Source organism: Brassica napus, chromosome C8 (genome assembly GCF_020379485.1).
Source record: "Brassica napus cultivar Da-Ae chromosome C8, Da-Ae, whole genome shotgun sequence".
Taxonomy (NCBI): domain Eukaryota; kingdom Viridiplantae; phylum Streptophyta; class Magnoliopsida; order Brassicales; family Brassicaceae; genus Brassica; species Brassica napus.
The window spans coordinates 267,091-283,229 of record NC_063451.1 but is presented as its reverse complement, the minus strand read 5'-3'; the positions used below and the strand labels follow the sequence as shown (position 1 = coordinate 283,229).

General features: G+C 35.5%; 1 protein-coding gene and 2 pseudogenes across 1 annotated transcript; 1 reads left to right on the top strand and 2 right to left on the bottom strand.

Moving 5' to 3' along the window:
• Window positions 1-2,328: 2,328 nt before the first annotated feature.
• Window positions 2,329-4,732, top strand: LOC106380587 (bifunctional protein FolD 4, chloroplastic-like). Its single transcript, XM_013820378.3, has 5 exons — window positions 2,329-3,401; window positions 3,479-3,777; window positions 3,855-4,088; window positions 4,158-4,325; window positions 4,406-4,732. Exons 1-5 carry the CDS (start codon window positions 3,260-3,262, stop codon window positions 4,574-4,576), a joined length of 1,014 nt encoding a protein of 337 aa, XP_013675832.2. The 5' UTR covers window positions 2,329-3,259; the 3' UTR covers window positions 4,577-4,732.
• A 53-nt stretch (window positions 4,733-4,785) lies between these two features.
• LOC106380588 lies at window positions 4,786-6,428 on the bottom strand (annotated as a pseudogene).
• Window positions 6,429-9,215: 2,787 nt separating this feature from the next.
• Window positions 9,216-14,559, bottom strand: LOC106377711 (annotated as a pseudogene).
• Window positions 14,560-16,139: the final 1,580 nt, after the last annotated feature.

Genomic DNA, 16,139 nt, shown 5'->3' with positions numbered 1-16,139 from the left:
GCCTAAGGTACCAACCAATGAGACTCGGGACGCCGAGCCTCATGGTACTGAAGGTGCTAATGATGAGATCTCAATTAATTATTTAATGTCTGGGACAAGATGGAACCGGAAAGATGTCGACATCAATGATATATTTGCATACCAAGTAGCCCTTGATGTTATGGACTTAGATGAGGATCATGAACCCACGTCTATACTAGAGTGCACTCAAAGATCAGATTGGCTCAAATGGAAAGAAGCCATAAACGTGGAGTTAGAATCATTTAAGAAAAGGAATGTCTTTGGATCGATTATCCGGACACCTTATAATGTTAAACCAGTGGGATATAAGTGGGTATTTGTGAGGAAGAGAAATGAATATGGTGAAATTGTAAGATATAAAGCACGGCTTGTTGCACAAGGATTCTCACAAATACCAGGCATCGATTATGAGGAGACATACTCCCCTGTGGTGGATGCAACTACATTTCGATTTTTAATAAGTCTGGCCATCAAAGAAAATTTGGATATGCGGTTAATGGATGTTGTAACCGCATACCTTTATGGTCCACTGGATAACGAAATATATATGAGATTACCAGAGGGTGTTGAGCTCAAAGCTAATAAAGGTTCTCGAGAAGAACACTGCATAAGGCTGAACAAATCCTTATATGGACTTAAGCAAAGTGGTCGAATGTGGTATAATCGTTTAAGCGAATACCTTGCCAAAGTTGGCTATAAGAACGACCCTATCAGTCCATGTATCTTTATAAAGAAGTTTGCAAACAAAGGATTTGTTATCATAGCAGTGTATGTTGATGATTTGAACATCATTGGAACCCCTGGGGAAATCGCCCAAACAGTTGAATATCTCAAGAAAGAGTTTGAAATGAAAGACCTAGGTAAAACTAAAGTCTGTTTGGGGTTACAACTTGAGTACATAAAAGGAGGAATCCTTGTGCATCAAAAGGCATATACAGAAAAGGTACTCAAGAGATTTAACATGGACCAGGCTCACCCATTGACCAGCCCAATGGTCGTGAGGTCCCTTGGAGTGGACACTGACCCATTTCGTCCTAAGGACGAGAATGAGAATGTCCTGGGTCCAGAAGTGCCTTACCTCAGTGCCATAGGAGCGTTACTGTATTTGGCTAGCCACACTAGACCAGATATATGTTTTGCCGTGAACCTCCTAGCCCGTTTTAGTTCATGTCCGACCCAAAGGCACTGGAATGGAATTAAACATATCCTACGTTACCTTCAAGGAACTAAGGATTTGGGTCTATTTTATACCAATGAAACCAAAGATGGTTTAGTAGGCTTTGCTGATGCAGGCTACTTATCTGATCCACACCATGCTCGGTCCCAAACCGGTTATGTGTTCACTCATGGTGGTACTGCAATATCATGGCGTTCCATGAAACAAACTATAGCAGCCACATCATCTAATCACTCAGAAATCTTAGCCATGCATGAGGCAAGTCGTGAGTGTGTATGGTTGAGGTCTATGACTCAACACATCCGATCAGATAGTGGAATGGTCGAGGACAATGGTCCGACCATCATATATGAGGATAATGCAGCCTGCATTGCTCAACTCAAAGATGGGTATATCAAAGGTGACCGAACCAAACATGTACTACCCAAGTTCTTCTTCACACATGAGTTGCAGAAAGCCAAGGAGGTCAGCGTCACTCAAATCCGGTCAAGTGAGAACTCAGCCGACCTCTTCACCAAATCACTTCCCACCAGCACATTCAAGAAGCTTACGCAGCAGATTGGCATGCGAAGACTCAAGGACCTTCAGTGATGTCCAAATCAGGGGGAGTAATGTGTGTTGTACTCTTTTTCCTGTCCTTGGTTTCCCTTTTTACCACATTGGGTTTTGGGTTTTCCAGGAGAGGTTTTAATGAGGCAACGTTAGCACATTACAAGCCCGATATGGTTATGGCATCCAAGGGGGAGTGTTATAAATCCATGATATGGATATGTGGATTGCCATTAACCATTAAGGAGGTTTACATCTGACCCGACTATCCGGTCCGTCTACACTCGTCTCCGGTCCGTCTACATCCGACCAAGACTAGTCAAGATGAAGACTCATTCAACCGGAGCATTTATGAGCTTTGACCAAGTCTAGATATTTGTAGTCAAATGTATTAAATGTGTAGATTCTCTCCTTTGTGTAAACCCTTATGAACCTCCACTATATATTGATAGTGAGAGCTAATGAGAAAGACACAACTTTCAAAGCAACACTTCTCTCATATTTCTAACATGAGAAATTGAATCTCAATATACTGCAGCAGTTAAGAGAAGTTGTAAAGATTAGAATTATCACCTTTAATTTGGAACCTCGTTTCCATTTAGCTAGTTCTTTAAGACAGTTTGATATTACGTTTCCATGCAGAAGAATTTTTTTTTTTTTTTTTTTTTGCTAAAATGATGTATGCAGAACATATTCCCGAATGCATGTTCCAACCAAGTCAAAGATCTTCATAGGTTTTAATGCAATCTCAAAATTTCTAACATACCAAAAAATATATGAGAAAGTACGTTTAAAAGCTGCTCATGAGGGTAAATGGTTTGTCTATAAGTCTATAACCATTCCTGAAATTTTGGGTCATATAAACCATTTATTAAGAATTTTAATAAATAAAAAAAAAATTATGAATTTGAATACTTATGTTTATATAAATTTTTTTCAAAAAATTTAGATATCAGAAACAAATGTTTTATTCGACTTTGCCCATGATCAGTCTAAGCTAAATTCAATAGTCATTCACCAAACAATTGCACATATATATGAATCTTCTCACATAAAACCCTAACCCTTGAGGACTCTGTTAACCACCGTCTACAAGTTTATCATCTTCGCCGTCAAAAAGTAAAAACAAAAAAAAAAAATCCTAATCTGCCAATAAAGTAGACTCCAGCCGATCTTTTTACTTGCGACACAAGATAATATAATATATCTAATTATTCAGAACCTACCTTGCCTCGCAAACAAAGACAGAAAGCCAACCTACCTTGCCTGTAAGCCATTCTATAAATTGCTGTGTTTGGCGGCGTTGGGGAAAATAGTGTAATTGAGATTTGACTGATTTTGCCTAAGTAAGATAACATGTTTAATTAAGATGATATGGCAATTTGATTGGTTGTGATATATTTGTGTTGATGTGGCAGCTTTTTTAGAAGCTAAGAAATTAGTGCCTTTTATAAATTGGAGATAATATATGGAAAAGTTCTATTTTATTGTTTTTGTTAAACCCTAAAGCTGATGGAAGCCAATATCATGAGATCGTTGATGGGTTGTACCTCCTTCACGCCGTCGGTTCTCATCCAAAAAGGAGCCATCATCCCCCGCCGATGCATCTACCATCTCTGCTTAAGGACAGCTGTGTCCGCCCATGGCTCCTCTTGTAAGAACTTTTAACACTTTTCTTTTTAATTAGCACGAATTTCAATTATCCTAATAAGATTTTCCTTTTGTGTTCAGCTGATGCAGCTATGGTAATTGATAAACAGAAGGTTGCAGTAGACATCTTACATGAGATCAGAACGGAAGTCTCAAGAATGAAGGAATCAATTGGCATGGTTCCTGGATTAGCAGTACTCCATGTTGGGGACACAAAACTCTCCACACCTTATTGGGCACCTTGTGGATTTGTTGGCATCAGATCATTTGAAGTTCATCTAGCCGAAGATACGACAGAAGAGAAGACGTTGGAATGTGTCTCAAGCTTCAACGATGATCCTTGTGTCCATGGCATCCTTGTTGAGTTGCCTCTACCAACGGTATATATTGCTCTCTCGACCATTCACATTAGTAGAGAAGTATAGTGATATGGGTTTTAATTATATGTATACCGCAGCATATGGATGAGCACAAGATATTAAATGCGGTTAGTATAGAGAAAGACAAAGGATTTCATCCATTAAATATTGGACTGCTTGCTATGCGCGGAAGAGAACCCTTTTTCCTTCCACAGACTCCAAAAGCATGCATCGAGCTGTTACACCGGAACAACATTGAGATCAAAGGAAAGAGAGCTGTTGTTATCGGCAGGAGTAACACTTTTGGTATTCCAGCTGCTCTATTACTGCAGGTAATATTATTGTCCTTTTGAAATGATAGTTTTGGATGGTCTTTTTGATTATTTTGTGTATGGCTATAGAGAGAAGATGCAACTGTTACCATTATCCATTCAAAAACCAAGAACCCTCAAGACATTACAAGACAAGCTGACATCATAATCTCTGCCGTTGGTAAACCAAACATGGTCAGAGGAAGCTGGATAAAACCGGGAGCAATCATCGTCGATGTTGGGATTAGTTTTGTTCGAGTAAGCTTTTTTCGTCAAAAAAGCAATCATATTGATTTAAGTCGCAATTATGGGACATTCATTTATACTATGAACTGCAGGACCGAACTGCTCCTGATGGCTTTCGATGGGTCGGAGACATTTGCTATGAGGAGGCTTGCGAAGTTGCATCAGCTATCATAACTGATGTTGGTGGCGACGGACTACTGGAATCAGACATGCTTCTATCGAACATTTTGACATCAGCCAAGAGAATTCACAAGTTCCTGTGACCTTAAAATTTATGCATAATTTCTTTTCAGTTTTGTTAAATCTTAGGTTTTCTTCTGGTCGTCCGACATTGCAGATTATCTTATGTTCTAGTGTGTTTTTGTTGAAGTTATCTCATAACTTACTGTGACCTTAAATTCATGCATTGTTTCTTTTCAGTTTTGTGGTTTCCAGATTATATTTTATCTAAAACTCAACTTCCCCTATCAAAAACAAAAAAAAGGAAAACTCCATTTAGTGGAGAAGGTGAGAGGTTCTCTTTTTGCAGAACATCTACACTCTCATAACTTCAAATACAGCTTCACATATTCCATATATATTAATTGAGGAGCTTTGTTTAAGTTGTAACATTGCTTACTATGCTTAGGTGTCATCACCACACCTACTCTCACAACCCATAATGTCTTGAGGGTCATGCCTGACTTTGTAGGCGCTAACACCATAGTGTTTTGATTCACGCCAAAGCTGGTTTCCACTAACACATTTCCTCACACATTTTGGTGTAGGGTATGCAGGTTCACATCCCGGATGAGAGCATCCAGGTATTGTCAAAGTATGGATCACACTAGATGAAACCAACAACATTTAGTAACCATTATTACATTACATGTTCTTTGCAGATAAAAACAGAGAGAATTTACTTACCTCTCCGGTGACAACACCGTGGTGCTTAAAGTAGCGCCAGGCGGAAATAGGGTAGCCACCATTACAGCCTTGACCACAAAGGAAGCCACAACATGCTAAGAGATCATTGACTGATAAAGAAATATTCTGCATTGGGAACGAAAACAAGAATCTTTATAGAGAGAAAGATTGGTAGAAATCTTCAGTTTTTTTTTTGGCTTGGATTGATGGAAATATAGGTGTTACCATGTTATATTTGATGCAGAACCTGTCAGACAATGACTCTACTGCCCCCAAATGCCCAGCAAGAACCACAGTGACCCTAAACAAAACCAAAATTCGAAAATGTTAATATGCATCTCAAAACTCATTGATTCAATAATATAAAGGTCCATGAAAATGGAGTATTTACCTGATCTATAATGGAGGAGAGAATGTGATTAAAATCAAAAGAAGATTCAGTCAGTATATATATCATATGTTTTAAAAAGAAAGAGAGAGAGAGATGAGGGAAGGTAAAAAGAAATGAACCTAGGATCCTGCCAATGCTGGAGCACAGAGACCAAGCAGTTCTAGCGTCAAATTCATTACGAAGCTTGAGAGAGATGTCATGGCTGACAACAGGTACACCTAAGAATTCGTTCTTAGGTGTTGGTTTAACACCGCTTAAAATCTGCAACCTGTACATGCAAAAAAAGAGATTAATTGAGGAACAATGATAAGAATTAGTTTGTCTCTCTACAGAAAATAAAGAAAATCAGAGAGATATGTAACAAAAACAGACGGTGGCGTTAGCAAAGCCATCATTGAAAGCAGCAGTCCATCCAGCATTTGGATTCTCATTGAATTGCTTCACAATCTCATGCTGCGAAAAAGGAAGTGAAAAGGGTGGTGTTTAGGATAAAGAAGGTGAAACCTGAAGAATTCGTGAAGTCAACTTCTGCTTGGAAAGATTTTCTTCCCTCCTGATTTAACGATCATGAAGATTCAAAACTCAGAAACTATCCATGATGTACTTTGATCAGGAAACAACAGAAATCCACAAAGTCTGAATCTTATTTTTATTAACACTCAAAACTCAAAACTGAAAACTCAAAACAAAAGGCAGATGAAACTGAATAGCTAAAAGGATCAAGCCAGAAAAAAGGCACCACCATCTACAAAAAAAGTCTAAATCTTTATAAGCAACTGGAACAAACAGAGAAACAGGATTATGATAGGGATTAAGAAGAAGGTGTACCTGGGATGAAACCCCTAAAAGGAATATAGCAAAGGCTAAGTAGACTCTGATGCTGATGATCACCCATGAATCTTTTATCTCCCCTCCTCTGCTTAATCAATGAATCAAACAATGATTTGCCGATAAGACTTTATTAGTTTTGGATAAAAAGGTATTCAAAGATGATTTCTTTTCTAAAACACTTTCAGACAAAAAAAGCTTTTATCTTTTTTTTTTTTTTGATTAGAAAATGACAGATCATTTACTTTATTTTAATTCCAAGGAAGAGATCTTGGCCGTTCATTTTATTCCACCAACAACTAAATAGGCCGTCGATTAAGAAGCTCGACAAACTAAAGCTATATGATCCGGAGAAGTTGTAAACTTACACACGGGTCTTCTCTTTCAAGTAGCCTGCCAGCGCGGATATGAATTTTTAATTTTTAATTATTTATTTTATTAAATGATATATTTATAATATTCGTTCATATTATATTCATTAAGTAAATTTTTTTTTGCATCTTAAACTATTTATTTTTTACGAATGTGTGATATCATATAAAAAAAAAGAGTATATAGTTAATTAGATAATTTTAAAAACAAAAATTTTTCTTTCGTGTGCGATATCATATAAATAATGATCCGCCCAGTTAACAAAAATCATGATTATTTTATGTGTAATTTTTTTTATTTTGACCATTTCCTTAAAACTATATTAAATTTTACATATTTTAATTAGCATATTTTTAATATCTTTACCTTTTTATTTGAAATGCAACTCAATATTTTTTTAACAATTATAACAGAATATTTAAAAAATATTTTTAAAATTTGTTTGAAAAATATGAAAATTACATTTTAAATTAAAATTATCCTAAAATATGATAAGTTTTGATGTAAACGAAAACTTAAATTATGTAAAAAATAATGATATTCAATGATAATAACAATTTTAATTGATTATTTTTAAAAAAATACATTTACAAAAATATTGTTTGAAAGAAAATTCATTTATCTATTAAATATATAATGAAAATATTATAATTAAATAATAAAAAATATAAATAAAAACCATAAATTTAGCTAATGACAACTGAGTTATATTATGCTAAAATTTTCTTTCTAACAATTTATCAAATGACAAATGAGTTATGAGCAAATAATACCATATAATTTTAAAAAACATAGCCATTCTTAAATATTTTTTGAATAAATAATTATTTTTAAATTTAATCAACTGAAAATAATATCCGTACAATGGTGTGAGTCAAATTCTAGTTTTATTGATGCATGTTATATATTAGTGCTGCATGTTTTAGGTAACATTTTAATGATGCACGTTTTTAAAAATCTCCATTATTAAAATTATGCACGTAAGGATAACTCATGAGTTTTTTTGGTTGATTAAATGACATTATGTCCAAATTTATTTAAGGATATTTCATTAAGGTAACTGAAAAAAGACAAACAATAAAATAGGAAGTTTAAATTCATTTAAGCATATTTCATTAATATAAGACAAGTAATAAATTAGACAGTTTTATTCATTTTAGGATATTTCATAAATGCAACTGAAAAAGACAAGCAAAAAAAAGAAAATTTAATTAATGAAGTAAGAACATTTTCAAATGGGTACTTCTCTTTTAATAATATAGATTCATTTAAACTTTTATGGATCATCTACGTATTCAAATATTCTCAGGCACATGGTAATACATATATACTTTTATTGTATATTTTACACATCATAATAACGTTATATAATATTTACATTTATTCTAGCATACAATCAGTGTACGGTTATGAATTAGAACATAAACTAAAATTATTTTGGCTTTTGAGGTTTGTTTGAGTTGTATTTTGTTCCAAGTTTCGTGGTGGGTTTTGTAGATGTGTTAAGGAAGGGGACCGGCGCATGCAAAGAGGTTTGCCATACAAGCGATAGAGGATGGACTGATGAATGTATGGGAGAGCCGATGCCGAGTGTTAAGAAGGCTACAGATTCTGCGGCTTCTGTTTGTACGGGATTCAGTCGATTAGGTTGAAAGAACTCGAAATGGGATGACCAAAAAAAGTTTTATCAGATCGATTAAATGGGTTACAAGAGTGACATGAAATCAAGGAAACAAGCCGGAGCTCGAAGAGCGAACCGGGAGAGATACAGAGCGATTAGGAGTAAAGAGGGACTAAAACCCTAGATCTAGCCGCTGGTGTGTGTGTAAAGTGTCGATCATCTTCTTGTTGTTCCCTCTTCCTCTTTTATAGGCTTCCTGTCTTTGATGCCCTAATTTCGATCTTTTTTGGGCCTTAATTCAGGGAGGTCGAGTATACAGGCCTAGGCAGAATTCCTCCGAGCCGGTGCTTTTGGTCGGCTTTGCCAACGGCTAAAAGCACTCAGGGGCCGAACTTTCGACTCTACTCGCCGAACCGAATAAATTAGGCCAGCTTTCTGGGCTAGGTCCTGTTATTCGATTTACCTTGTGGAGGGATGTAATCCATCTCCTAGAGCTTCTCTTCTTTTTCAGCTTCTCAATAGAAACTTATTCCTGACTTTGGTGGCATTTGGTCACTTGGTTGTATGGTGTGTCGTTTATTTTATTAAGTTAAAACCAAATGAGATTTTCTGTATACACACAGGCATGTTCATTTGTAGTATATTCAAATCTTTTATAGTAAATTAAATTAATTGATTTGTATCAGCTTCACAGATGGGTCTTATTCCCCCTGAACTGAGAGAGCTTGTAATATAAAAATGTTGTGCATGGACCCAGTACTGAAGACACCAAAGACCAAAGACAAAACGCAAAAGTCATTTATCATTCTAAACTGTGTTTATGATTTCAAAAATATCCAGAATTCAAATAAAAGAAAAAGAAAAGACATACCATTTCTTAATGGTTAATTAACAATAACACCAGAGACCAGAAGTGGCAGACACAGACAGGGACAAGGGACAAGAGGTGGAGATGGAGTAATATGGTACAGGAATTGACATGACCGAAGAAATGTTCAGAGAGATTGAAGAAGCAAATTAATTACCTCAAAAAAGTCTATTGGTTATGTTGAAGCTTCTCCTTCAAGGCGAAGCCTCTTGCAGCAGACCTTTTCATCACTTTGATGATTGTTTGCGTTTCCAACTTCCCTCTCTTTGGCTGCTTCCATTGAACATCTCTTGTATGGCTTAAACCCTGTTTCTCTCAGCTTAAGACTCTTGCTGCCCTGTGGTTCATCCACTGCACTCTCTTGGTCTGCATTACAAGAATCTTGAATCTTGTTCAAGTTAGGAGGAGGAGGAGGAGCCAATGGCATTATTATTGACGTCGTATCGCTTTGTTTTCCATTCACATTCTCTGCCACTTGAGGAGGTGAAAAGCTTTGTGGCAGTCTCTCTCTTGCAAAGAGAGCCTGAAACGCTATACGACCCTGAGACCAAAAAGAATTTCAATAATATGCAACCTATTAGTTTCCAGAGAAAATTTTTGCAAATGCATATGAAATAACATTGTTTGTGTTTATTACCCCTTGAGAGACTTCCTTCCATGAATCAGTAGTTTGGTTGTTGTTGTTGATTTTACTCCGACGGTTGCTTAACTCAGTAGTAACACCTGCCTCTTTTTCTTTCTCCATTTTATCCAATGCATCTGTTTCCGCGTCACTCCCTGAAGGTGTGTTTGACCCACACGATGAGCGGTCCACTGGATTTTTCTTCTGAGAATCTGCACAACAGCAGCAGCAGCAACAACAACTTCCTCCTTCTCACCGTCAGCCTTTAGCTTGGTAATTCCAGTCTCCTCTGAATCTTCGGATGATGAAGCCATGTTTGATCTTGAAAGGATGTGCTTTGTTTCTCAATTAGTTGATCATTTGGAGTTGGAACTGGTAAGTGGAGTGGAGTAGGAGGAAGAAGTCCATGAGAAGCCCACCAAGCAGTTGCAGCAGCTACGGTAGCAGCAACAATGGCTGCTATACTTGGAGGAGAAGAGCTCATGTTACAGGCTGGGAAGCTGGGTCGATGAAATGGATGGGCGATGGGTCGATCTTATCGGTAAGGATGAGACTGGCTGGGAAGATGGTGAAGATGGCCGACTTGCTAGCCCTTTCTATCCAAACTAACCTGAAAACAAAGAGAAACAATGAGTTTATGAGTAATGAAAATAATCACAGAAACTAAAAGATAAAAGGGATGGAATGGTTTATGGATAGATGTTTGATGATGGAAGATGGATAGATGATGATTGACTCTCTCAATCCGTGGGTGCTGATTGACTCTCTCAATCTGTGTCTCAAGGCTCCTGTATCACACAAAGAACCTATGAACCACGAGCTCAATAGCCTTCTAATCTATCTCACACTTAGAAACTAAAGAACAGATTTTTTAAGCAAAGAAAACTCTTTGATAAAAGATAAACTGAATATTATTTCTTAAGGATTGAAAGGTGAATCTAAAATGTACAAATGGGTCTGCTTATATAGAGCAAGACCTCAGACAGAGACCAAACGGACACATGAAAAGAAAGGAAACAAGAACTAAACAAGGAAACCGATAAACTAGCCGTTTGGAGGATTTCTTGGTTCCAATGGCTTTCTTCAATGGATTTGATTCTGGTTTTGTATCTGGACGGTTTGAGGCTGTATGTTAGCTTCTTGGGAACTTCTTTACTGCAGAAATATGGATAGAAGTCGTGCCAATCTTGATGGGAAAAGAGCTGTTGAGAATTGATGGCTTTTGACTCCAAAAATGCCAAGTGTGGTCTGGATTGATTCTGAATAATCTGATGGATGCTGGTGCATTGTAAGAACGTCTCTGACTCTCCTGGATATTTGTATTGGTCTCCTGAATGGTTAGATGTCTCTCCTGGTCGCCAATGTCTGGTTTGCAATTGATTGAACCGGCCAGCTTCCAAATAAGGCAAGTGCAGAACTTGTTTATCCGGTTTTGAGAAATTGATCATAACTCCATATTTCCGAGGACTTTTCTCTTCATTCTTGGCTTGTTGGCTTGATAATAGATCCATCTTTAAGTCCATGCTTTGTTTTGGGCCGGAACGCTTATTTGTTTGGCTTTAAACAATTTCTAAACTCAGTTGCTCGCAGATAGACTTCATGAGTGTAGAATTCATGAAAATTGATTCCTTGTTGAGTGTAGAATTCATGAAAATTGGTTTCATGGAAAAATTCCTCCTGGTTGGTGAGATACGCCGTTTTGACTGAACACATATCCTGGTCGGTCTTTGGATTAGCTGCTTGGTGCAACTGGCTGGCTCCTGGTTCAGCTACTGATTTGATGGCCGCATCATATGATGCGGGCATCAAATCCACTGCTCACAAAGTAGACAATACTTTCCATGTTTGGACTCGGATGAACCTAGACGACTTCAAACTCATGGTTCATTTTATTCAGCAGGATGTCCCCAAACAAAGGCCATCACTTAAGCCTCCTTATCAGCTAATAAAGATGTGGATCAAAGGTATTAAAGGCGTGGTCAACATTTCCTTAATAAGAAGATTTCAATCCCTTGAGATCAGCCCATTGTACCAGCCATTTGATTCTCTCTTAATTACAATTTGTCCTAAAAATCCGCCTTTCATTTATGTCTTTGATCTTGTCCAAGAGCTATAAATAAAGCTCCTCTCATTTCATTCTAAAATCGGACTTGAGTATTGAATAGAAAGTGAGATTTTCTCTTGAGAGCTTTTATGCTTGCTCTTGTTATTTCTAAGTTATGTGAGATTCTTTCTTAGGATGCAATAGTGTGGAACCTTTATCTTTGTGTGTGATTCATTTAGATTCTGGTTCATCATCTTATCTCAAAGCCTTTCACATCTTTGAGTGGCGATCTTCATTCCATTTAGGCTATCAGTTTTGATTTCTTGTGAGATTAGCTAAGGTGCGATTCTGAGGCTGTATCAGCTCATTTGCGTTGATGAATCTCCGACATTATTAGTATAGGGCCAGACCGAAGCAGCGAGTGTGGCTGCAGCATGAGCTGCAGGGTTCTGTAGGAGAGTTGACATGATAAGATTGGAGAAAGTTGAAGACATGTGGAGAAACGAACGGTAATCATCTTGGGAAGGGCATGCTGGAAAGGCTTGTTGAGAAGTTGTACTAGTAGTAGCATATGATGATGATGCTCTTGTAGCTGGATGATTCACATGAACTAGGTCTCCCATAGTACAAAACATTAAGTCCGGAGATACCAGACCTGGGGGATGGAACTGAGGGTATTTTGCCACATTTCCGTTTACAAAGTCCACCGGAAAAGTATCCCTTGCGCTGTGCATACCACCATCATCATCATCTCTGTCCTTGTTCTTCTCTTGAACCATGTTGTTGTCCACATTTGAGGCCTTGCTTGTTTCATTATCGGCACTTGCCTGCTCAAAAATAAGAATGAAACGAGTTGCTTTTTTTGTTTTGTTTATTTTCAAGTTTTCATGCTACTGAACTTCAAAATACTGCAGTCTTATACCTTTTTTAGCGTTGGAGTTACATTGTTTGGTAAGGGATACTTGGTCACCCCTGAGCAGTTCTCATCTTGATTTTCTTTCCCAGTTGATGTTTTCTAACCATAAAATAAAATCATAACAAATCTACTATCACAAGGAATGAAAAAAAAAAGATAGAATGAAGAGCAAAAAAATTAGGAATAAACCTGAGAACTCGGCACATCCAAGAACCCCTGGTTACAATGTGAAGAGGATACAAGTTTTGCTGATGGGCCAGGTTTCTGAGGCTAAGGAGCATTGGGTTTTCTTTTAGGACGAGGTGGTGGAATTTCTATGTCTCTTTCGACAGCTTGAATGCCTTTTAGCTTCTGCCTCTTTCTCCAACTGAAGAGCTTGAACCACAACTGTTAGTTTTTTTTATTTATTTTTTATATATTTTTGGAATGCTAGAAATTTTGAGATTGCATTAAAACCTATGAAGATCTTTGACTTGGTTGGATCATGCATTCGGGAATATGTTCTACATCATTTTAGCAAAAAAAGAAAAAAAAAACGTAATATCAAATTGTCTTAAAGAACTAGCTAAATGGAAACGAGGTTCCAAATAAAAGGTGATAATTCTAATCTTTATAACTTCTCTTAAGTGCTGCAGTATATTGAGATTCAATTTCTCGCGAGATTTTCCATTAGGCAAAATCTCTCGGTTTTGTAGTATAGACTTCAAGAAAAGTTGTTTTTGAATTGTGTGTTGTAATTTCGATTTGTCTTGTGTTCTTAAATTTAGCGTGTCCCTTTTTTCAAGGCATTTTGCTATGAGATATTTACGTTTTTGTATCTGTGACCTTTATTAGCATTTTATTTAGGTTCTTGTGTATTTGTTATCACGAAATTCTCAATAATCTTACTTAGGATGCCAAAAAGGAATCCAAAATCTGTCCTTAAAAGGAACTTTCGAATATAAATATAAAACCAAAAATATTAAATGAAAATCAAAAACATTTACGAATTCTAAATAATATTGTTATAAAAAATTTATGTCATTTCAAATTATTAGTGGATTACTTAAAAATAAAGTATCTTTTTGAGTATTTTAAATGAGAAATTCTCATATATGGTGAAAAGCTCTTATAATATGTGTATATTTAAGTTTGTTGATTTTTGTCTAAAAAAATATAATCAAATAAGTGAAGTTTATCATACTAATATTTTTTAAAATACACGAAATAACACGTACAGACACGTCGTACCTAAACTCTATCACAAACGAAAATATAAAACATCGGCTCGTTGAGAGAAAAAAGACAAAACTTTACGAGAAAATTACTAGAATGTTATAGGAAAATTGGTTTATTACTAGAGTGTTATACATCTTTTAAAAATTACTAGAATGTTTGGATACCTCTAGTAAATGGCAATAAGGACTTTTGGTTGTTTTTTTTAATTGAAATTATTTTTAAACATTAAATTCACATCACTAATTAAGTATCCACATCAGCAATAGAGAACAATCAACCATCTCTTTAATTACATAATGTTGAAAAAAAACACAACAACACAACACAACTTCGTCGAAGAACTAAAGGAACCCTAACCGCCTTTTCCCTGAAATCGTCATCCACATTGTGTTTACTTCCACTTCCTCGAACTAACTCTCTGTCTTGCCTTCTCCGATATCGTCTTCCCCGAAATCGTCATCTCCAATCGTTTATACGAAATATGTTTTGCAGCAATTGCCCGAAATCATCTTCTCTGCTGCGTTTTTCGAGTTTGTGGCTGAGTTTACATTTCTTTTACGGTTGGTTTATATATGCAGTTGTGACTGAGTTACTTTCCGCCAATCTCCGAAAACCTAGCTATAAAAAGTGTGAATTCCGAGGAGAAAAGACAAATACATTCCAAAAAACACCCAGATCGGCAATTGTGGGATGTATTTAATTAAGTTTGTTTATGATTTTGTACCCATATTTGGATAATCTAATTTTTTTTTTCATATCTGAGTGAAAGAAAAAATTGAACAAAAAGAAAATGAAAGAGACGAAAAGAAGTGACGGATTCAGCAGAGACGACACAGAGAAGTTCATTGAAGCTTGGATACATGGACGAATACCAAAATTGTGCAGAAAACCTGTATTTTTGGTTTTCTATGTAAAAAACATAACTCACCCATGTATTGTGTGTTTGATTTATGCTATGCTTACACTACTCAGCCGTGTCGTATATATATCTCAGCCGTGTCGTTTACATAACTCAGCCATACCTCAAACATACCCTAAAATTAGAAAAGGTTTAGATAACTCAGCCGTATCGTTTAGATAACTCAGCCGTATCGTTTATATAAATCAGCAACACCTCAAACATACCCAAAAATCGGAAAACTGAATTCAAGTACTTTAACAAGTTATATTGAAGATCAGTATCAAGTGAATATAAATCAACTGAATGTGTATAGTTTCTTGAATTTCAAGTTGAGACTTTAACTTGATCTTGAGATATATGTTCTCTTACAATCACTTATACAATTCTTACTTACAAGACTCTAACTTTAATCTTTTCTTAAATATAAACCTCATATCATAAACTATAGAATTATAAAGTTATAAAAATTTAAATTTTATCTTTGAACATTAAATCCAATATTTTTATTATTATTTTAAAGTTTAAGGTTTAGGTTTATAGTTTAGAGTTAAACTCAAATTTTAATCATTTAAAAAAAATCTTTAATTCAAAGTTCCATTTTAAATTTTGATTTAAACCCGTAACTACATTTTTTTAAATTTAAGAACAAATTGAAAAGAACTAAAATTACAAATTATATTGCTTTTTTCATGACCATTGATTGATTTTAGTCTAAGGGTTCAATATTTTTAATATAAAATTATAATATTTTATAAAATAATAAAATAATGTTTTAAAATTTAAACTACAAATATTAAATATTAAATTATAAAGTTAAATATTTTCAAAACATTATCTCAAACCATATCTATTTCGAACCTTTAACCCTAAACCCTAAACCACATACTTTGACCTATACCATAAAACATTAAACATCAAACTTTAAAAAAAAAATAATTAATCATCTACCATAAATTCTAACTACAAATGTTAAAACTCTAATATTTTTGTTATTTAAAAATATATTCTTAAATCTTAAATCGAAACCCTAAACACTATATACCAAACCCTAAACTCACTCAGTTATATACCCTAAACTTTAAACTTCATATTTAAACCACACATCAAAAATTCAACATATAATCATAAAATCCAAGTTT